The 23,772-nt window shown below is 46.7% G+C and overlaps 2 protein-coding genes across 5 annotated transcripts in view; both read right to left on the bottom strand.

The window, feature by feature from the left end:
• The window catches only part of MAP4K2 (mitogen-activated protein kinase kinase kinase kinase 2), a 108,204-nt gene extending 102,005 nt beyond the window's left edge, over positions 1-6,199 (bottom strand). The window contains 3 exon segments of the mRNA XM_030217640.1: positions 2,668-2,758; positions 3,406-3,463; positions 6,085-6,199. Of these exon segments, the coding sequence (XP_030073500.1) occupies positions 2,668-2,758; positions 3,406-3,463; positions 6,085-6,198 (263 nt within the window). The 5' untranslated portion in view covers position 6,199.
• A 188-nt stretch (positions 6,200-6,387) lies between these two features.
• The window catches only part of MEN1 (menin 1), a 58,250-nt gene continuing 40,865 nt past the window's right edge, over positions 6,388-23,772 (bottom strand). For all 4 annotated transcript variants that reach the window (XM_030217781.1, XM_030217783.1, XM_030217782.1 and 1 more), the window contains exons 5-10: positions 23,662-23,702; positions 23,259-23,346; positions 22,043-22,179; positions 8,940-9,066; positions 8,613-8,768; positions 6,388-8,201 (exon numbers count right to left, since the gene is read on the bottom strand). In XM_030217781.1, coding sequence (XP_030073641.1) covers positions 7,761-8,201; positions 8,613-8,768; positions 8,940-9,066; positions 22,043-22,179; positions 23,259-23,346; positions 23,662-23,702 — 990 coding nt within the window. In that variant the 3' untranslated portion in view covers positions 6,388-7,760. The remainder of the gene's footprint in view (positions 8,202-8,612; positions 8,769-8,939; positions 9,067-22,042; positions 22,180-23,258; positions 23,347-23,661; positions 23,703-23,772) is intronic.

The following is a 23,772-nucleotide window of genomic DNA, read 5'->3' as shown; positions in this document are numbered from 1 at the left end:
ACGTCATCTGCCATTTGGATACTCAGTCTCCCAGTCTCATAAGGACCTCTTGCAATTTTTCACAATCCTCTTGCGATTTAACAACTTTGAATAACTTTGTGTCATCAGCAAATTTAATTACTTCACTAGTTATTCCCATATCTAGATCATTTATAAATACGTTAAAAAGCAGCGGTCCCAGTACAGACCTCTGTAGAACCCCACTAGCTACTCTTCTCCACTGAGAATACTGACCATTTAACTCTACTCTCTGTTTTCTATCTTTTAACCAGTTTTTAATCCACAATAGAACACTACCTCCTTTCCCATGACTTTCCAATGTCCTCTGAAGTCTTTCATGAGGTACTTTGTTAAATGCCTTTTGAAAATCCAGATACACAATATTGACGGGCTCACCTTTATCCACATGTTTGTTCACTCCTTCAATCTCTCCTCACTCTCTCCTCAATCTCTGACCGACTACTTCCGTGACAAGGTCCAGAAGATCAACCTCGAATTCACCACCAAACCTTCTCCTCCTCTTCATCCTATAACCCACTCTCTTAACCAACCAACCCAGGCCTCCTTCTCCTCTTTTCCTGATATCATCGAAGAGGAAACCGCCCATCTCCTCTCCTCCTCGAAATCCACCACCTGTTCCTCAGACCCCATCCCCACCAACCTACTTAGCACCATCGCTCCTATCACCCCCACCATCTGTCATATCCTCAACCTCTCTCTCTCCACTGCAACTGTCCCGGACACCTTCAAGCATGCTGTGGTCACACCACTCCTCAAAAAACCATCTCTTGACCCTACCTGTCCCTCCAACTACCGCCCCATTTCCCTCCTACCCTTCCTCTCCAAGATACTTGAACGCGCCGTTCACAGCCGCTGCATTGATTTTCTCTCCTCTCATGCCATCCTCGATCCGCTTCAATCCGGCTTTCGCCCCCTACACTCGACAGAAACAGCACTATCTAAAGTCTGCAATGACCTGTTCCTCGCCAAATCCAAAGGTCACTACTCCATCATCATCCTCCTCGACCTATCCGCCGCTTTTGACACTGTCAATCACAACCTACTTCTTGACGCACTGTCCTCCTTTGGGTTCCAGGGCTCTGTCCTCTCCTGGTTCTCCTCTTATCTCTCCCATCGTACCTTCAGAGAACACTCTCATGGTTTGTCCTCCTCCCCTATCCCGCTCTCTGGTGGAGTTCCTCAGGGATCTGTCCTTGGGCCCCTCCTTTTCTCAATCTACACCTCTTCCTTAGGCTCCCTGATCTCATCTCATGGTTTCCACTATCATCTTTATGCTGACGACACCCAGCTGTATCTCTCCACACCAGACATCACTGCGGAAACCCAGGCCAAAGTATAGGCCTGCTTATCCGACATTGCTGCCTGGATGTCCAACCGCCATCTGAAACTGAACATGGCCAAGACTGAACTTATTGTTTTCCCACCCAAACCCACTTCTCCTCTCCCTTCACTCTCTATCTCAGTTGATAACACCCTCATCATCCCCGTCTCATCTGCCTGCAACCTCGGCGTCATCTTCGACTCCTCCCTCTCCTTCTCTGCACATATCCAGCAGATAGCCAAGACCTGTCGCTTCTTCCTCTACAACATTAGCAAAATTCGTCCCTTCCTCTCTGAGCACACCACCCGAACTCTCGTCCACTCTCTCATTACCTCTCGCCTTGACTACTGCAACCTACTCCTCACCGGCCTCCCACTTAGCCACCTATCCCCCCTTCAGTCCATCCAGAACTCTGCCGCACGTCTTATCTTCCGCCTTGACCGATATACTCATATCACCCCTCTCCTCGTCACTTCACTGGCTTCCGATCAGATACCGCAAACAGTTCAAGCTTCTCCTACTAACCTACAAATGCACTCATCTGCAGCCCCTCCTTAGCTCTCTACCCTCCTCCCCTTACGTCCCTACCCGTAACCTCCGCTCTCTAGACAAATCCCTCCTTTCAGTACCCTTCTCCACCACCGCCAACTCTAGGCTCCGCCCTTTCTGCCTCGCCTCACCCCCATGCTTGGAACAAACTCCCTGAGCCCATACGCCAGGCCCCCTCCCTACCCATCTTCAAATCATTGCTCAAAACCCACCTCTTCAATGTCGCTTTCGACACCTAATCACAACACCTCTACTCAGGAAATCTAGACTACCCAACTTGACATTTCGTTCTTTAGATTGTAAGCTCTTCTGAGCAGGGACCGTCCTTAGTTATTAATTTGTACAGCGCTGCGTAACCCTAGTAGTAGATTAGTGAGGCAAGATTTCCCTTCACTAAATCCATGTTGGCTTTGCCTTATTAATTCATGCTTGTGTATATGTTCTGTAAGTTTGTTCTTTAATTTCTACATCATTCTCCTTAAACTCTCCTATTTCCTACTGGAATGTAATGTATTCTCTTGTTCTCTATTCCCCCAGCTGTCTCTCAATATTGTATTACCTATCCTTCTATGATCACCCTTGTTTTATGACTAAATCGCCTAGTAGCACATAACTAGAAACTGCACAGACAATTTAAAAAAAATAAATAAATAAGAGAAAGGAAGGAGTTTGTCTGAACATATGCTAAAATCTATTCACAAACTCCCACACAGAGCTATGAAAAGGGGAAGAAGGGGATAAAAAGAGAAGGTGCAAAGACGAGGCAATCATCTTACCGTAGGTAGCTGCCAAAATATGCCACAATGTTGGGGTGCTGGCATGCTCTAAGCATGTTAATCTCCTGTTGAATAGAGGTGGTGTCATCACCTGAGAGAGAAAAGGGGGGAAAAGTTGGAACTATTTACATGAGCCCGGGGGGGGGGGGGGGGGAGGAGATAAGAGAGGAGCCAGGGAAATCAAGAGGAACTGGGAGAGAGGGGGAAGGGACTGGAGGTGGGGTGGGGGGGCTGGTAAGAGGAGGGCAAGCTTAGGATTTTGCAGCTCTAAGCCACATGGGTAACTGCCTCTAGCACCACATTTTAAAGTATCAACTATGCAAGCCATGCTGTTAAGGTCTGCTCTACATAATACAGAAAGGGCGGTCGCTGTGCAACATCACCTAGCCTGATATGTTTCTTGGCATAGCTGAAGAGCATGTTAGCCACATATGTGGGGGGTATGCAGGAGATTTCTGCTGTGGTGATACTAGAGGAAAGAGGTGAATGAGCACAACCTATGCAAGAGACCAAATCCATGGCTGGTAAGGGGGGGGGGGGGGGAGAGGGCACATACTGATAGGCTGGAGGGAAAGAGGGGGAAAAGGCCCCCTGTCACTACTGCTCTTTTCCTTCAGCTCTACATCTTTACAAATAATTCTGCCCACAGTGCCAGTGCTGATGTGTACCTAAGGGTAAATCCAGCTCTAGAAGAGAGCAGAAGCCAAGGAGTTGGAAAGGTCTGATATTCTTCCTCACCTGGGTCGACTTTGACAATCTTAACAGCAGAAAGATCCCCTGTCCTGGTGTTCCGTGCCTGTATTGGGAGGAAAGAGGGGCAATGGGTAGGAAATAGACAGAAGCGGGCAGGGGAAGAGATAAGAGTGAGCTTGTTCCAACAGATTCAAAGAAAAGAAGTTATAAAACTCTAAAATTACAATTTTCATCTTGTAATAACCTGAGACACAGAGTGAGTGGCATCTCCTCAGTGAAAAAGATCAGTGAGAACAAGAACTGAACAAGAAGCAATCACACAAAAACTCTCTAAAATGAAGTAATGCCATCAGGTGACTTGACCATACATTGCACTCCATTTAATACAATAGGTTTTAACTTGTGGTGCTCCTCCTGCTGAAATACAACAGCCCCATCCCAATTGGGATGAGTGATCCAGAAAGATTGCTACCCACAGAGCTTTGCGAGGAGGGCAAGAAGGAGAAAAAGAGGCGTATTTTCAAAGCACGTAGACTTACAAAGTTTCATTTTTATTTATTTATTTATTGCATTTGTATCCCACATTATCCCACCTTTTTGCAGGCTCAATTTGGCTTACAATTCATCATGGAAACTAGAAATGGAAAAGAATATACATTTGGTTTTACAGCAGGTGTTAGGTGCATGATGGTGAAATACATAGTACTGGAAATAGAAAAGAGTATACATTTATGTTAGCAGAAGTTTAGGGTGCATGGTGGTGAGATATATGATAGTATTAAGTCATAGACATTAGGTATATGATAGTGTGAAAGCAAAGGGCATTGAAGAACGTTCCTGGATATCTTAACGAATGTGGAGTTATGCGTGTTGTTCTTTATGATATATTTTGTCGAAGACATATATTAGGTCATAGTAACCTATGGACCTTTGTAAGTCTAAGTGCTTTGCAAATGAGTCCCACAGTGTCTTATCCTATCCTCTCAAACCACATCATTAGCATGTCTTTATTTATTTATTTATTTATTTATGTATTCTTGTATCCCATTATTATCCAAAAACAAATTTTGGCTCAAAGTGGCTTACAATTTACATTTTGGTGGTGTTACAATAGTGTTGTGCAATGTGGGGAGGGCATCTATAGTTCGTGTGGTTATTCATAGAGATTTGAAGAGGAGAAGGTAGTGGTAGCTTTTGTGTTCAGTTTGTAGAGTTGGGGTGGTTTATCCATATAGTTTTTGAAGGATAGATTTCAAAGGAAGGTGACAACATATTTGTGATTAACTGTAGAATTTTTTGAAGAGGTAGGTTTTCAGTCCTTTTTTGGACATTAATGTCATAAATGGCATGGAGGGAGGAAACTAAAAATGGCTGTGCGGGACATGGAAAGGATAGTAAGGAGAGAAACTATAATGGCATAATAAATTATGTCAGATAAAGAGTTAAATAGCCATTGTTCCAGTGCCCAAGAGCTTAACAATCTACATGGCTACTTGAGATTCATCCATACTGAGTATATATATATATATATAGCCATTTGTACCCAACATCAGCTCCCCACCTCATGCCACGTTTACCTCTCCCCCTGAACGTATTCAGGTCCACAAAGAACAAACCCTTGTGCTCCACAAAACAAGATTTAGGCATCTCTCATTCTTTGTTTCTTTCTCTCCTTCTGGTATCACTGCACACACCCACACTATCTCTCCCTCATCTGACTCTGGGGGTGAGAGAGGTAACAGGTGCTTCTGGTTCTCTGCTCTTGTCCATGCTCGGGAACACACCCAGATTTCCTGTCCTCTTGTGTAACTGCTCCCCTTCCTCCAACTCCCCCCACACCCCCGCCTGCACCATTTCCTCTTCCTCAAACTGGCGCTGGCAGGGAGGAAGTGATGGAGATTTTGCACTAAGCAGGACACTGCCTTCTTACAGTAAGGCCTTCCAGTTAAGCTGTGAGCAGCCTCTGATTCTTGTATTTCTCAATCCAAATCTTTCAGAAATTTGCAAAAGAAAAAAAAAAGAAATCACTAAAGTGCTGTAGAAAGGAAATAGACTGGTAAACTGAAGACTACGTTTTCTGTACTTAACATCAAGCAAGCAGCTGTCTTTAGTCATTAACATAAAAGGTTGGAGTGATAAGGAAAACGAGAAAGAGATAAGGATGGGAGAGTATGTCAAAAGAGATCAGCTACAGTGAGAGGTTGGGAGGAGAGAAAACTCAGAGAGGGGGGGGGGGGCGATCAAAGAGAGAAACGAAGGAAACGAGACTGTGTTTTGAGATGTCCCAGGTCGGCGATGAGAGACACAGGAAGTAAAGAAGGAAGCAGCGCTGAGTACAGGAAGAGATGCACAGCTGCAGTAAGCCAGCCTCCCAAGAGACTGCTCTAGCCAGGAGGACATGTCTCGGATATGCAGCTAACATGGGGGTAAAGGGTCTCAGACCCGTCTCGGGTCAAGGCAGTGTTTTATGCTCATCTCCCCCCCCGGTAAGGAGTCTAAACTCGTCTGTCTATACGAACAGGTTCTGCTACATTTTACAGATGCTTCTTATGGTATAAGAGGGTCAGCCACGGGACAAACACCTGAAAAAAAATCACTGACCCTGCTTCTGAAGCCCATTCTTGCCGAGACCCGCCTTTTCCTCCACAAGATACCCCCCTCCTCCCCATCCTAACTCTCTCCCTCCCTCCCAGCATCCTTCAGCGTCACCCCCGCCCCCCTCACCTTGAAGACATCTCCGTAGGTGCCACTGCCCACCCGTTGAATGAGCTCGTAGTGCTGCAGAGGGTCTTGCAGGGAGACATCCCGCAGCGGTGTCAGGGGCTGTGGGCAGCTCATAGCAGGCATAGAGGGGACAGGAGGAGCCAGGGCAGAAACGGGAGCTCCAGAGCCCCGCCCAGCCCCGAGCGCTCCGGCTCCTCCCCTCCCTCCACCTTTCCTGATCAGTATCTGCCAGCAACACCATCACCCGACCACAGGCCCCAAAATTAAGCACACACGGCAAAAGGTTTTTTTTTTTAATGTGTTTATTCAGTGATTTAAAACAAATGCAAAAATAATTAAAAAACAAACAAAAAACGGTTCTATGATAAAAAATGGATTCACAGGGGTTTTCTCCTCCACAGGAAATAAAACCGATTAGGCAGCTGTAATACAAACGTGAACTGAAATCCTGGAAGCTTGAGGGGTACAGAACTTGGGCAAGGGATAACCACTGGGAGCCAAGTATCCCCCCCCCCCAAAAAAAAAACAAAACAAAAAAAACAAACACAATTCTCATGTCTAAATTGGCTCCCCTTCCCATGTCATACAAAAGGAAGCCCAGAGGAGGCAACTGCTGTTAAATGCACTTTGTCATGTTTCTTCCTCTTTTAACATTAAACATTAGGAGGAAGAAAAAGCAATAGGACACCTCAGGAGTAAGCAAGGCACAGAAGTGAGCTTTCCCCACTCATTAATGAACTAAACAGAGCCAAATGTCAACCCAACCAATCCAGTCTCATCCCCAAACCTCTAATACTGGCAAAGGTTGATTGATAATCCTCACATGTGCAGCAAACCCCTGGCTCAGGCCCCCAAAATAAGCACAGTCATATCATAGCAGGTGGATTTGTCTTTGTTGCACAGGAAACTACTGGACTTCTGCTAGTTGTCCTTGTGCATCCAGTCAAATATCCACAGGAGGGGGCTGCCCCCTCCCATTTGGGTTCAGGCTTCCAAAAGTTGCTGGTTTGGCTAGCAAGGGTCCCCAAGCCCCACCAGCAGAAGCTTTTCTGCAGCGATATTTGCCACCATGCTGCCTGCCCTGCTTCCCCCCATCCCACACACATGCTTAGTGTTAATGAAATTGAGCATGTGGGAGCTATGCGCACACTCAATTTCAGTAAAGCCAAGCACGCGCAGCAGGTAGAATGGCGCCAGTATCACTAGAGGAAGGCATCTGCTGGCAAGGGCTGGGGGACCGCCGCCAGCCCAGGTATGTGGGGTTGCAGGGGGAGTAGAGAGCAGTGGGGAGGTGGGGCAAAACATACCACCCCACTTTTGAACACAGCCAGCCCCCCCCCCCCCCCCAAAAAAAAAAAAAAATCAAGGTCTGGCTACATCTCTGCTTGCATCTTCCTCCCATTACTTGAGTAATCAGAGCAGGAAAGATATGCACAATCCCCACCATCCCTCAGTCTGAATTTTTCAGCTTTTATTATCATCTCATCCTGAGGCACAGGGTACAGTCTCTGGCAGGAGGATACACACAGACCTCTGCCGATCTCTCAGTTCTAGGCTATTAGGGAACATTTTGTACTGTACTGTCATGGAGGTGAGAGTGCAGGTTGGAGGTTTCAGTACAAGAAGGGAATCCTGGATACCCATCCCCTACGCAGCAGTCTCATAAGGTTAGGCCATTAGAGTGTTTTGCGCTGTCTCTTCAGAAAGGAGAGGGTGTAGTCTCTGGGGGATGTGACTTTCTGTTTTTTCATCTGTACCTGGGACTGAGCTGTAAGCTGGAGTTTGATGGCACTTGAATTGATTTTTGCTGCTACTAGCAGTTCCTTCATTCCCTTCATCTTTTCACTCTGGAAGGTCAGCACGGGCCCCTCCTGCACAGCTGGGGCTGTTGTGGAGCCTTCCTCCTCCTCGTGGCTTCCTCTCTCCTCACGCTCAGGCCGTGGACCAGCACTGGGCCGGCGCCGTTCTACCCCCACCTTCTTGGGAGGGGGTGGCTCCTCAGGCTTGGATTCACGGCGAGGGCCCCGCCGGCGGCCCTCACGAGGGTCCTCGCTTGACTGTTCGTCATCTTCGTTGACCTCTGCCTCTCGACTCACAAGGGTCACTTTCTGCCTGACCTGGGAAGAGGGAGGTGAAGACAAATGAGTGGCTTCAGGAGCCTATAGCAGATGAAGACCCCCCTCCACCACAACTATCAAGACACTGCATCAGAAGAATATATTCTACATTTAGAGATCAAACCTCTGCCCACCCTGTAAACCCCCTGCTTCAGGTTTAAAGGCACTGTGCCAGGCAAAACCATCCACTCAAAGGCACCAAGTAAACTACCATCAACTCCTCAGAAAGAAATAAAACAGATTCAGATAAAGTCCATCCAATTTATCGAAGGGCTGGGCAAATAGCCCCCCACTTGCTGCAACAAACACAAAAGCCACCAGGCAAACATACCCTTTTCACCCAAACTCAAAACAGGTATGGCAAATAGCACTAGCCTGTACAAAAAGGCAACTAAGTCATGTCCAACTCACCTGCCCATCAAACCTGCCCAAGGACTGGACGAGGAAAGTAGCCCATCCAACATGCAGGACAGGTGTCAGACTACCCTCTTCCCACTTACAGATCCCATCATAGAAGCGCAGCAGGTGGGCAAAGCACTCTGGGTCCTGCAGAGCAGAGCTCACCACCTGCAGCAGGAAGAGAGAAGCAAAGACAAATCAGAATCACTTAAAACCCTTTAGTGTCCAATGTTCCCATAATAAGCCATATGGGAACAGATTGATGGGAACATTGGACACTAAAGGGATTTATTAATGGATATGGAAAGGGGTAAGGGAGTGGATAAGATCATGCCCTACCTCTCCCTTCTCCCCATCAGTGGGCTCTGCCAAATTACCCGTCTCCTTCAGCAAGTTGGGCAGCATGTCATTAGCAACATCAAAGAAATCCTTGTATATCTCTTCATCCTCCCGGCAATAGTTGTAACTGTGAGAAGTGGACAAGGAGAGGCTAAGAATAAGGCCACAGGTACCATACTAAGACCTGCCTCCGTCCAGGACTGTATTTCTCCTACTTTGTCTAAAGGAGATCTACCCCCTGCATACCCTGAGTAAAGGAGACCTGCTTCCTGCTTGTGATCCGAAACTCCTGGCCTTCTGTAAAGGAGAGCTGCCTCCAAGAGGTAGAAACAGATTTTCATTTAAATAGGCCAAGGGGTAGATTAGATAATGGGATAAATTTATTATAAACTATGGTGCTTATTTTAGGAGCTCTCTTTGTGTTTTAAACATTCATAAACTGGCACTTAGACATCCATGCAGCATGGATGTCTAAATCCAGACTTTCAAAAGCCAGGATTGGCACATCCAAAACTGAACAACATACTGCTGCCAAGGAGGCATGTTACAGGTGTGCTGAAAACAGCCGTTGAAGGGAGGAATGTCCATGTCCAAAAGGAGAGAAGTCAAGAGTTAGACTTTCTACCCCAGGGGGTCTTTAAGAGAAACAGCAGTGTTTGCCCTTACCCTGTGTTACAGCAAAACATAAAAAAGGTAGGTTACAAAGCCCTGTATCTACCAGACATAGCAAGTACAGCACCCACTCCACACAAAATAAGCTAGTGGAAGCTCACCCCTAAACGACAGCCCCCTGCTGTTCCAAGACTCCCTGCCTAACCCCCTCCCCTCCTTCTGACCCCTTCAGCAAGAGACCTGATTACTCCTCCTCATCATATGCAGCTCTCCTCCTGACCTTCCTGTTTTCATCCATTCCAATCCCCACCCCCAATCAATGTATTGAAATCCCCCTCAAACAGAAAAGCAGCCATGCCCCCATGTAGGAGTCACACCCTGCCCCACCCTTCTGAGACCTGCCTGGGATGTGAACATCTCCTTGCAATGTTCCTGAGCAGCAATAGATCCCCTCTGCTGCAGCCTGGGAGGGCACCGGTATCCAAAATGATGCCTCTGCATATGCAGTTGGAGGCAGAGGCACCATTTTAGATACTGGCAGCCTTGGGCAGCAACAGAGGGGCTCCACTGCTGCTTGGGAACACTGTAAGGAGACCTACACATCACAGAGAGGTCTCAGTGGAAGAAAGGCTGGGGGTAGGGAGGGTCTGCAGCTGTTTTGGGTCCAGAGCAGCCTGTTTGGTGGGATTGCAACACATCGGGGGGGGGGGGGGCAGGGGTGGATCTGATGTCTTAGTGAGGGGGGGGGGGGGGTTACGGTGACATTGCACATAGAAGTTCATCTGCTCTGAAAGGAACATTTATATGCCTGCTGTTTTTCATCCATCTTTTGGACTTTCTCGCTGCACATAGTAACATGACTGAAAACAACTCAAGATGCTACATAGGTGGTGTTATAGAACAGAACGTCTAGCTAAAATATCTCTAGTGAGCCAGAGGGACTGCTGGAGAAAATGTGGACAGCAGGGAAAGCAAAGTTGCTTACCTGTAACAGGGGTTCTCCATAGACAGCAGAGAAATGCAGTCCCACTTTCTGGTGATGTCATCCAATGAGGCCTGCTCAGAGTCCTCCTCCAGCTTGTACTTTTTCATTAGTGAGTTTGTGTGGGGATTCCCATGTTCCACCCAAAAGCTTATGAGTATTCAGTTACTCCATAGCTTATGGCATGAGAGTCTCATTGTGGCTATGCGAAAAAGGAGATACTACTTAACCATTTTGAAGTTTCCTTCATTCTTACATTCTTCCTCTTTTCTTTTTAAGGGGGTGAGGCAGAAGGGGAAGTGTGGCTGCATTTCCCTGCTGTCTACAGAGAACTCCTTATACAGGTAAGCAACGTCTCTTTCTCTGTAGACAAGCAGGGTAAATGCAGGCACACTTTCTGGTGGTCTGAGAATCAATGGCTATGGTGGCATCAAGGTAAACATTACTGTGCAAACAAGCTACATTAAGACTGCTTCTCAAAAGTTGTGCCTGGGCTACAGAGTGAAGTAATCCAAACAGTAGTGGTTGGAAAAATGTGTGCAGAGGCCCAGGTGACTGTTTTGCAGATATCCTGACTAGAAGTTGCTCTATAATCATCAACAGAAGCTGTTTTGGCCCAGAGTTGATGAGCACTGATGTGCCCTAGCAGTTGCAGGACAGACTGCACATAGCCAAAAGAAATGCAGTCTGATACCCAAGAGGAGAGAGTCCTCTTTGAGGGCAGTCTGCTCAGATCATTGTTCAAACAATAATCCATAAGTTGAATGTTTCAGTTAATTATAGGCCATTTTATGTCGAAAGTTATACTCCTTAACACGTATTTCCCTCAATTGAGTAGGTCATCTTCCTTTGTTAACCACTTCGAATCCTTTGGGAAAGTAGGTATACACAAAACCCTAATAGAATAGAATCATTGGGACTGTAGGTGACAAACAACTGTAGCTTTTCCTTAAGTCTTCTGTAGCCTATAAGAAATACAAATAGTCTGCAATTTAATGAATGGATTGGTCAGATTGGTTACAGTGTAGAACTAGAAAAACGTCAGCAGGACTAATGACTGGTTGAACTAGAACTCAAAGATGACCTTAGTTAGGAACTTAAGATGAGTATGGAGCAATACTTTGTTGTGGAAAAATTGGGCTTCTAGCTCACCAATTCTTTTGGCTGTGGTTATAGCCACTAGAAAAAAAAAAGAAACAGTTTTCCATATATGGTGTTTAAGTGTAGCATGACCTAATGGTCCAAAGGGCGAGTCCATTACACAAAGAGGCCAGACCCACACCTGCCACTCTATAACCTGCACATTTATGCTTAAACCCTGGCTGGCAATTTGCCATCATGCCAACCACATATAGGCAGTTAAATATGATGAAGTCTTGGAACAATATACAGGGTCAGGCAATAAAAAAAGGTAGCTCCCTAGAGCTTTTTTGCTGTTTTCTCAGCAACCGCTTGGAATTCCAAGTGATATTTTACAGCTTTATTTGTCATTACTATCTACATTTAAGTGCTGAGTGGAATGAGATTATCTTTAAAAGCAGTGAAGTTGCAAACATTTTAGCATGACCACCTAGTGATGTTCACACGTTCAAAAATGCCAGTGGGTGGCGCTGAACCAAATCAAGCCTTTAGAAAGACTGATTGGTAGATATACAGGATACATTGGTAGAAAGCACAAGCAAAAATGTCAGGCTTGATTTGGTTCAGCGCCACCCACTGGCGTTTACCATATATAGACTCCTGAGCTCAAAACATCTTAGGTTTAGTTCTGCATGGTTTTGTTTTGTTCCATTATGACTGAAAAACATCTATGTCTTAGGAATGGCCAAATCCTGCCCTTAACACAGCCCCTTGAGATTTGGATGCACTGCAGAGGAACAGCATAGAAAAACATCTAAATAGGTTTTGAAAATACTGTTTTGGATGTTTTTGCGAGATAAACATCCAAATGCTGCTTTATGCCATTTGTTAGACATTTTTCTCTTTCGAAAATGAGCCCCATGGTGCATTTCCATCCTCTTTCTATTTAGGCATCCCCTTCTTTATCCCAAGCAGGCAAAAGATGGCTTTTCGGGAAAGGGAGCAGGTTGAAGAGATCCCTCATGAATCTTGAAACACTAGGCTGCATCAAGAGTGGTTTTCCTTCGACAGGAAGAGATGTGGTTCTCCTCCAAGTTGATGCCATTGATCATCGTTTGCAGTTAGATAGACTCAGCGAAATGGGGACTGGAGGTTCTGTACTTAATTGGTTTTCTGCTTTCTTGAAGAATGGACATTATACTGTTATGAAAAATGGAATTAAATTGACAAGTTGGCATTCTATATGTGGCGTCCCTCAGGGATCCCCTTCATCCCCACAGCTATTCAAGGCATATATGAGCCCTGAAAGATAGAAATATAGACTCATTATCATATGTAGATGATATGTTCAATTGAAGAAACACTTATTGCTGTGAAATGTCATATTACTATTGTTGAAAACTGGGCTACATCCAATTTCCTTAAATTGAATGTTCAGAAGACAAAATTGCTATGGTTTGGAAATCAACAACAGGTTTCTGCAAAGACCACTGATTTGACTTCAGGAATTTCCCTATAATCTGAAAGCAAATTTAGGGCTTCTTTTACAAAGCCGTGCTAGCGATTCCTGCACAGCAAATGAGAGGAAGCCCATAGGAATTGAATGGGCTTTCTCTCATTTGCCGTACCAAAATTCGGTAGCACAGCTTTGTAAAAGATGCCCTTAGGGTACTGGGTATCATTTTAGATTCAAGACCAACATTTGAAAGTCAGGTAATTTAAGAAGATTAAGAGCTGTATGCTCCATGTTAAGTCCATCAAGTTTTAGAACAGCTCAAGCAATATTGTTACCATACTTGGACTATTATAACTCTTTATATTTAATTAATGTACAGTTAAGAAAGCAGCTTCAATTATTGCATAATACATCAGCAAAATTAATATCTTTAACCTAAGAAATTTTCATGAAGCCACTCTTGTCCTGAATAGATTACACTGGTTTAAATTAGACTCTAGAATCCACTTTAAGATCACCTGCTTAGTATATAAAAGTTTTTATGGCTTAAATTCAGAAGCAGTGAGAGGGGTTCCTTCAATGCACAAATAGAAGCCATCATTTGACAAGTAGGATTAAATTGTCTTTGGATATTCCTTCAGTAAAGGATATGAATTCAAAAAGCAGCTAGGATTTGGAATAACATTCCTGTTGAAATACAAACAATTACACCCTATTTCTCTTTCTGCAAAGTTCTTAAGACACATCTTTTCTAAAATCAATAACTTAGAATTAACAGAAATTAGGATCTTGTTATTTTTATTATGGTTTGGAGTTCTTTTTGAGACTATTCTTGTAAATTCCTTCTAATTGGAAGTCTCTTAAATTGTAATCCGCTTTGCACCATTTGGTTTAAAAGTGGAATTAAATAGAATAGAATAGTAAGGCTCCAGTGACATTATCCCCCAGCCACCTCTGAGTTTTGCTGTTTGTTCTCTGTGGATCGTTTTTTGTTCTTCTCCTGTTTTTCTTCTGAACAAATTTTACTGGCAGCACTGCCATCACAACAGGTCAGTGAGAGTGCAAAAATGAAAGGAAGGAAAATTAAATATCAGCACTATGACCCCGGTGTAATGTTAAAGCGTCATTAACCAAAAGCAAAATCATTGACAAGTCTGCTCTATGAGGGAAGGAAGGAGGGTTGTGTCCAATCTGGCCAGTGGGTACAGTAGATTGAACAGGCTGTTTAGAACATGAGAATCCCCACACAATAACGAAAAAAAGAAAAGAGCTTAAGCTGGAGGAAGGCTGCAGACACCCTGGCTTTATATGCTAATCGTCCCCAGATCAATTAAAACAAAATTAAAACTTAAAATTAAAATAACAAAAGAACTCCATTAGTACAGGAAAGACCTACCACATTTACATAATAGCATTACTATTTCCTTTTCAATTTCTCTAAGTTTCTGATTTTGATTGTAAACCACCTTGATGTGTTATTCAGAAGGTGGTTTATCAAGCCAAATAAACCATAAACCATGATGCAAAGTCACCACAAAGTGTGCCTGCATTTGCTCTGCTTGTCTACAGAGATCGTTTGTACATTTATGGTGGGAATGCATCAAGATTCAGAGGAGGTTTTAAGGGGAGGGTCTTTCAATTCTTTGGTACAATAATAAATAATAAAGTTAAAGGACAAATTGAGGTGGCCTTGCTAAATGGGACTCTCTTCCCCCCCCTCCCCCCCATGAACAGAGAGGACACAAATTTGACAATGAAGGGGGTTATCTCTGCAAGATTAGTGATGGCAAAAGCCTGAGAGACATTGGAATCTCCCTCACTTCAAGGGGCCCAGATAAAGATATGTGTGTATTTAATGGTGAAATTAGGCCTTACCTGCTAATTTTCTTTCCTCTAGACCCTCCAGACCGGTCAAGACGCTTGGGTTATGCATGCCTACCAGCAGAGGGAGACTGAGAACACTAACTTCAAACTGAGTACATATAACCTGTGCTAGCCCTCTATCTCCAGTATACACTTAGCAAAGCAGAGAAACAAATCCCTGGAACAGTAACTCTGAAACTAATAAAACCCCTGTACCTGGAAAACTAACAGTTAAACTCCAACAGTGTGCTTAAACAGATGAGACGCCCAGACGTCCCACTCTGCAGAATATTAGAGTCAAAGAAAGTTCTCCGACCATACTGAATATAAAATGAACAGACATAGCAGAACACGGCTCAAAATACTTCTGATAATTGACACGGCTGAAAAATACTTCTGATAAGAGACAGGGCGGGCTCTTGACCGGTCTGGAGGGTCTAGAGGAAAGAAAATTAGCAGGTAAGGCCTAATTTCACCTTCCTCAGCAACCCTCCAGACCGGTCAAGACGCTTGGGAAGTACCAAAGCAGTAGACACATTAAGGGTGGGACCCACGAAAAGCAGAAGACAACACAGCCGCTCCAAACCGAGCATCCTCTTTTGCCTGCACATCAATCCTATAATGCTTTACAAAAGAATGAATGGACGACCACGCCGCCGCCTTACAAATGTCCTGCGGAGGAATAAAACTACTTTCCGCCCAAGAAGCGGCTACCCCCCGAGTAGAGTGTGCCTTCAGTACCGAGGGAACTGCCCGACGCTTCAACAAATACGCCGAGGCAATGGTCTCCTTCAACCATCTAGCCAGAGTAGCCTTGGAAGCCGCTTCCCCCTTTCTGGGACCTCCAAACAAAATGAACAAACGATCCGACGCTCGGAAGTCCTGCGTTCTGCTCAAATATGCCCGCAAGATGCGTCGAACATCCAACTTAGCCAGACGACGTTGAGAGAGATCACCAGACCTATCCCCCAACACTGGTAACGAGATCACCTGATTTACATGAAAGGAGGATACCACCTTAGGAACAAACGAAGGAACTGTCCGCAAAGTCACTTTCTCCTTAGCCAAGGAGAGAAAAGGCTCTCTACAAGACAAAGCCTGTAGCTCCGAAATTCTACGCGCCGACGTAATGGCCACCAGAAACACTGTCTTTAAAGTAAGGTCTTTACACAAGCTGGAAGCCAACGGTTCAAACGGAGGGCCTACCAGCGCCTCCAAAACCAAATTCAAATCCCAAGGCGGAACCGTCGGCCGACGAGGCGGACGAAGCAACTTGACAGCTTTCAAGAACCGGCCCACGTCCGGCGAAGCCGCCAAGGAAAACCCCTGAATCTTTCCCCGGAAACAAGACAACGCTGAAACCTGTACTTTCAGGGAGGAGAGCGAGAGCCCCCTGTCAAGACCGTCCTGCAGGAACTCCAAAATTTCCGCGACCGAAACACGTAGAGGAACATAATCCCGCTCTTGACACCAGTTCTCAAAAATGCGCCACACCCGCACATAAGCCAAAGAAGTAGACCTCTTACGAGAGCGCAACATGGTATCAATTACCCTGGCCGAAAAACCTTTCTTCCTTAATCTGAGCCTCTCAAGAGCCAGGCCGTAAGCGAGAATGGAGCAGGGTCGGCCATCTCGATCGGCCCCTGAACCAATCTCACCCTGGACCCCAACGGAATCGGAGCCTGCACTAATAACCGAACCAGGTCTCCGTACCACGGACGTCGAGGCCAATTGGGCGCAATCAGAACCACTAGACCTGCATGGCGCCTGATCCGCTGCACCACGCGGCCCACCAGCGGCCACGGCGGAAATACATAGAGCAACTGTTGAGTCGGCCACGGGAGCACTAACGCGTCGATGCCCTCGGCCCGAGGATCCCTTCGACGACTGAAGAAGCGAGCGACCTGAGCATTGTCGGCCGATGCCATGAGATCCAGCACCGGCCGACCCCATTCCAACACCAGACGATTGAACACTGAGGGATGGAGGGACCACTCCCCGGGGTCTAACGTGTGCCTGCTTAGAAAATCCGCGCTCACGTTGTCCACCCCTGCCACGTGTCCCGCCGAGAGCCCCTGAAGATGAGCTTCTGCCCACAACATTAACTCCGCTGCCTCCACAGCTAACGCTTGGCTCTTCGTTCCCCCCTGCCGATTTACATATGCGACGGCCGTGGCATTGTCGGAAAGAACCCTGACTGCCTTGCCTTCTAACAGGCTGTGAAAGGACCGAAGAGCCAACCGAATTGCTCGAGTCTCCAGGCGATTGATGGACCAAGATGCTTCCTCCAACGTCCATCGTCCCTGGGCTACCTGACCCAGGCAATGCGCTCCCCAGCCCGAGAGACTCGCATCCGTGGTCAGCACCGTCCAATTGGGAGCGTCCAGCGACATGCCCTTCGCTAGATTCGGCGAGTGGAGCCACCAGCGAAGGCTGCGACGGGCAACCCCCAACAGAGGGAAACTCTCCTCCAGGTCCTGACACTGAGGGGACCAACGAGACAACAAGGCTCTCTGTAAGTCTCTCATATGGGCCCTGGCCCAAGGAACCACCTCTATTGTTGCTGCCATCAGCCCCAACACCTGAAGATACGCTCGAGCCGAAGGCGCCCTCTGCGCTCGGAGTAGACGGATCTGTCCCTGCAGCTTGGAAATGCGAGGAGCTGTCAAAAACACCCGGCCCTTCTTCGTGTCGAAGCGAACTCCCAGATACTCCAGGGACTGGGAAGGCACCAGGTGACACTTTGCCAGATTGACCACCCAACCGAGCGACTGCAAGAAGGTCACCACACGGCCGGTGGCCTCCTCGCTCTCTGACCTTGATTTGGCCCGAATCAACCAGTCGTCCAGATACGGATGAACCAAAATGCCCTGCAAGCGCAGCGCCGCCGCCACCACCACCATCACCTTGGAGAAGGTGCGAGGCGCAGTCGCCAGACCGAAAGGAAGCGCACAAAACTGAAAATGTCTCCCTAAGACCACAAAGCGAAGAAAACGCTGGTGCGCCTCTAGAATGGGAATGTGTAAGTAAGCCTCTGTCAGGTCTAGAGACGTCAGAAACTCTCCTTCTTGCACCGCTACAATAACTGAGCGCAATGTCTCCATCCGAAAGGAGGGAACCTTTAGAGCAGCATTGACCTTCTTGAGGTCTAAAATGGGCCGGAAGGCACCCTCTTCCTTCTTGGGCACCACGAAGTAAATGGAGTAACAGCCCGTACCTCTTTCTAAACTGGGGACAGGTACCACCGCCCCTAAACCGATTAGACGCGACAGAGTGGTCCGTACTGCTCTTGCCTTGTATCTTGAATGACAGGGAGATACGAGAAAGAAATCGGAGAGGGGACTGTCGAATTCTAGGGCGTACCCGTCTCGCACTATCTGTAGGACCCACTGGTCTGACGTAATCTGGACCCACCTCTGGTAAAACAAGCGCAAGCGAGCCCCCACGCGAACCAGAGGCTGGGTCCCCAAACCATCATTGAGACACACGGGACGTACCGGACGCTCCCGAAGAGAAGCCTCGCCACCCACGACGGCCACCTCGAAAGGGCTGGGTTCTCTGGAAAAACCGACCCCTAGTCCCCCCAGAAGACCTACCGGGCCGATAACGTCTAGCCTCCTGAAAACGCCCCCGCCCTGCTGGCCCCTTAGACACCTTGGGACGAAGCTCAGGAAGCCGAGGGGCCTTAGCATCACCAAGACCCCTCACCAACTTATCCAATTCCTCCCCGAAGAGCAGAGAGCCCCTAAAAGGGAGGGAACAAAGTTTAGTCTTGGAGGCGGCATCGGCCACCCAGCCCCGCAACCACAGGGCCCGCCTAGCTGCCACCGCAAAGGTCATGTTCTTAGCAGAGGCCCTCAACAAATCGTACAGCGCATCCGCCAAGAACGACGACCCCATCTCCAACTTGGCCAGCTCTTGAACAAGAGAAGCCCTATCAGCCTGCGGGCTATCCAGGAGCCTCTCCGCCCAGCGAAAACAGGCCCGAGCCACCAGACCTCCACAAACAGACGCTTGTAGCGCCAAGGCAGACAGATCAAAACTCCGCTTTAGAAAGGTCTCCAATTTCCTATCCTGAGGGTCCCGCAACGCGGCCCCCCCATCCACTGGAATAGCCGTAGCCTTAGTCACTGCCGTCACCACGGCATCCACCGTCGGGGGCCTGAGAGACTCCCTGTCCTCCTGAGGAATAGGGTAGAGCTTGGTCATAGCCCGAGCCACCTTACACTGAGCCTCCGGCGAATGCCACTCCTGCGTGATCATGTCTCTCAAGTCCGCATTCATAGGGAAAGAACGAGAGACCCGCCTGATCCCCTTAACCAAAGGATCCACCTGCTTCCCATCCCCAATGGGAGCCGCCGCAGGATCAAACCTTAAAGTGGCGGACACCTGCTCAATGAGGTCAGATAATTCATCCCTGTGAAAAATCCTAACCACAGAGGGGTCTTCCCCAGGCAAAGACAGGTCCCCATCCTGCCCTGCAACCGACCCCTCCTCCTCTTCCAGTGGGCTAAAATCACCCTCAGAATCCGGAGGGGAAAAGACCTCTACATCTTCAGAGCACTCCACTCGAGGTCTTTTAGCGGTAGCCCCCCCCAATCTTGGACTAAGGGACTCCGCACCCGATGGGCCCGCCTTCCAAGCCTGAAACAGACTCCACACAAACTCTGGAGGGAACCCCATGCTGCCCGAGGCCTCCCCCCCAGCGGTACTCGAAATCGGGAGAGGCTGCGGCCCCACGACCGCCTCAGCGCTCAAAAGGCCCGAATCCAAGATGGCGGCGGTTCCCGCCAAAATCGGGACCGCCGCTGAAGCGCCCACCTGAGCCGGCCCACTCTCCTGCGATCCCGCAGAAGGAACTTCCGCAGCTAGCACCGGTGGCGCGAGTGATGGGGCCTTGGGCTCCCCACAAAACCGGCAGGGACCGCCAGCCGCGTCAACACCCCGACGCGCGCACAGCCGGCAAAGAATTAACTTCCCTGACATACTCGCGCCTAAACAAAAAACAGCTGATTGCAACCGGCGAAGTTAAAAGAAAGAAAAACCAACACTCACGGCGCTTGCTTATTGACTCAGCTCTCCCAGACCGGCTGAACAACTCCGGAGACACCGGAGTGCAGCTCCTGCAGTTCTTCACACGAGGAGTTTTTTTTTTTTTTTTTTTTTTCAATATACTTTATTTGAGCCCTGCTGCTAAGATCTGAAAGGCACTCAAGGCTGCAGGATTAACACTGCAGCCGAGGCACAACGCTGGCCAAAACGGGAGAGCCAGTCGGGGGAGGGACCCGGCCACCCGGGTGTGACACCCCAGAGGGGACAATGGTAGGCCCCACCGGACCTACCAACCCCTTGCACACTACAGCGTTCCAGGCACAGGGATTACTGTACACCAACTTATCCCTAGAAAATCAGGAAAATTAAACTAGTCTCACAAAATCCTACCAGACCGGACAAGCTGCACAGGCTGCATGTCTACCCTCTGCTGAGACTGAGAAAATACTGGAGATAGAGGGCTAGCACAGGTTATATGTACTCAGTTTGAAGTTAGTGTTCTCAGTCTCCCTCTGCTGGTAGGCATGCATAACCCAAGCGTCTTGACCGGTCTGGAGGGTTGCTGAGGAAAGATACATTAACTGCTATGAAACTGGACAAGGTGGATCAGTTTCAAAAGACTTGGGCTTCCTTTGTTTGATGGGTGGAGACTCAGGATAGCACAATCTACAGCAATAAGATACAACGACAGCTTAAAGTTACCCCTGCTGATTGAGGAACACCTGAAACTGGATATACCTTGAGATTTGCTGGGAAGGATTAGGGGATGGGAGAGACCTCTTCATAAGAGGGAAAAGGAAATAAGATGTTCTATAACCAACATTTATAATAGTTCTGGACATAATGGGATATGAACCTGTGGATTCTGGATACTACTGTTGTGATGCAGAACAGTTGAATAAAATTTAAATGGGAAAAAAAGAAATACAGAGAAGGTCAGGAAAAGAGAGAAAATAAAATAGAAATTTTGTTGTTCTGATTGGGGAACATTTGGAAATTGTAAAACTCTTTTTTTTTTTTTTAAACAAGAGACATGCCTCCTGCTTGGACTGCCAACCTGCTGGCACTGTGTAAAGGAAACCTGCCTCCTGCCTGGGCTGCTGTCTTCCTGGCATTGTGTAAAGGAGTCACAAAAAAAGTGGGAGAGCGACCAAGGATGCCAGAAACTGGAGGATGTTGAAACGATAAATAATTTTATTGATAAATTTGAAGACTCGACACAACGTTGTGTTTCGGCCAACCGGCCTGCATCAGGAGTCTTTGGGACAAGGTGTTGTCAAATAGCGTTGATGATAAATGTTGATGATAATTGTTCAAGCGTGACGTTGAAGTCTTTAAAAAGACTTTGTTAGAAATGAAGTAACCGTCAGGTACACAGCTGGCGCTGAACTGCATTACGAACAGCGCCAGCTGTGTACCTGACGGTTACTTCATTTCTAACAAAGTCTTTTTAAAGACTTCAACGTCACGCTTGAACAATTATCATCAACATTTATCATCAACGCTATTTGACAACACCTTGTCCCAAAGACTCCTGATGCAGGCCGGTTGGCCGAAACACAACGTTGTGTCGAGTCTTCAAATTTATCAATAAAATTATTTATCGTTTCAACATCCTCCAGTTTCTGGCATCCTTGGTCGCTCTCCCACTTTTTTTGTGACTTTGTCTTTACCGTGGGGTGTTTGAGTTCTCCGCTTGTTTGGCGGATTTTCTCCCACATTGTGTAAAGGAGACCTGCCACTTGCTAGGACTGTGATTTCACATATGCAATGGAAAAGAGACCTGTCCTCCACTCAGACTGTGAACTAGGTGGGCTCCACAAAACAAAAAAAAGAACTCCGTCAGTTTGGACTGTGATCACATTTATAGGAGTAAAGGTGAACTTAAAACTATTTTCCTCTTTGTTTCTGTATTTGATATGGCCTAATCCCACTGTGCTCACTGAGATTATGTAAATGGGTTACTGGTGAGCATAGCCAGTGTGATGGACTGAGGTTGCAGTGAGCTATTACTGGTCTAGCATTTGCTCTTGGAGGAGGGAGGGTGCAAAATCTCACTCCTGTATGACTGTAGCAGTGTCTGCCCAGGCTTCCAGTGCCTCCTTCACATTCTTGTTTCGGCAATGATAAGCAGCAAGGTACATGTATGGGTAGATGTGCTCATTCTGGTAGAACTTCTGTGCTGCTCCAATTGCCTGAGGAAGAGGGAGGGAGAGAGAGAAAAAGAGAAATTAAAAGTTGTTTTGAGCCCCCCTCGTGTATTCTATATAGAACTAGTACATGGAAATATATCTCATGTATATTCATTGTGGGTATCTTAAAAACCCAACTGACTAGGTGGGTCCTAAGGACTGGTTAGATAACCATCATGTCCAATAAACCTACAGCATAGATGCCTGTTGGATCTGGAAAAGGGAACAATGAGTGAGGTGATCACATCTGCTGATAACACAAAATTATTCCAAGTGGAATTCAAAAGGACAGATTATGAAGAGTAAGAGTTGCAAAAGGGCCTTTGGGGACTGGGTGTCTAGATGGAAGATGAAATTTAATATGGGCAAGTTATGCTGGAAGCTATGCTGTGACTGCACCTTGAGTACTGTGAGCAATTTTGGTCATTTCATCAGAAAAAAAATTAAATAAAAAATGAAATATATGATAGATAGATAGAGGAAAAAGATTTCTTACTGATAAAGAAGCTAAGTGATGTTTTACTGTCAGTAGATGGCATAATTTTGTTGTTTTGGTCACAATTGTGTGTGTGTGTGCTTTTGACTCGTAACCACTTGTAAGCACATGCCTCCACCTACCCTCCTCTCCTCCTTCCTGTACACATTAATTGATTTGATTACTTTATTTTTGTCTATTAGATTGTAAGCTCTTTGAGCAAGGACTGTCTTTCTTCTATGTTTGTGCAGCGCTGCGTACGCCTTGTAGTGCTATAAAAATGCTAAATAGTAGTAGTAGTAGTAGTGTATATATATGTATACATACACACACACACACACACACATATATATATATATATATATATATATATATATATATATATATATATATACACACACACATGAATCTTTGCAAGTTGTGATATGATATGGTACACTGCTTTGAGAAACAGTAATGTGCAAGATCCAGTGGTTTTCTCCAGGGCTCCAACCAGTTACTGGACTTCAGTGCTCAGAAACACCTTTTAGTTTTCCCCTAGAATCCCATCCACCCCATGCCACCCAACTCTGCTTCACCCTCCCCTGACCACTTTTTCATGCCATACTTTATGGTAGAGTGTCAAAGGATCAGGTCTCCCCTGCGTAGGCTCCAGTTCCTCCAGATCAGCTAGGTTCCCCAGTGCCATAGGATACCTGTTAGCAAGAGATATCAAACAGGGCAGTGAGGGATGAGGACAGGCCCTGAACTTGCTTTCCTTAAAGGGATGTGGGGGAGAGTGTAACCTGTTATTCACATATTACAATGCTCAAGCCTACAGAGGTTCATTCGGATTTGCAGCTGTCTCCCTATGCTCCATGTGTGTGTGGGGTGGGGGGGAGAGGGGAACCAGTGGGGGCCATTACAGCCAACTTGTTGGTTTTCATAGCAGAATTAACCAGCCCTGGGCTGGGAATGAAGATGTGAGATCACGTGCAATGCAGTTTTACTGTAAAATGACAACCACTGACCTTTCCAGGTGTCCAAGATCATAGAGGACCCAAAGTAGCTTCTGCAGGATAGAAGAGGCAGAGTTAAGAGATCAGAACAGGATATAACGCTGAGAGAGGCTGCTGTGGCAA

This window comes from Microcaecilia unicolor, chromosome 11 (genome assembly GCF_901765095.1).
Source record: "Microcaecilia unicolor chromosome 11, aMicUni1.1, whole genome shotgun sequence".
Classification (NCBI taxonomy): Eukaryota; Metazoa; Chordata; class Amphibia; order Gymnophiona; family Siphonopidae; genus Microcaecilia; species Microcaecilia unicolor.
This window is presented reverse-complemented; position numbering and strand designations above follow the sequence as displayed.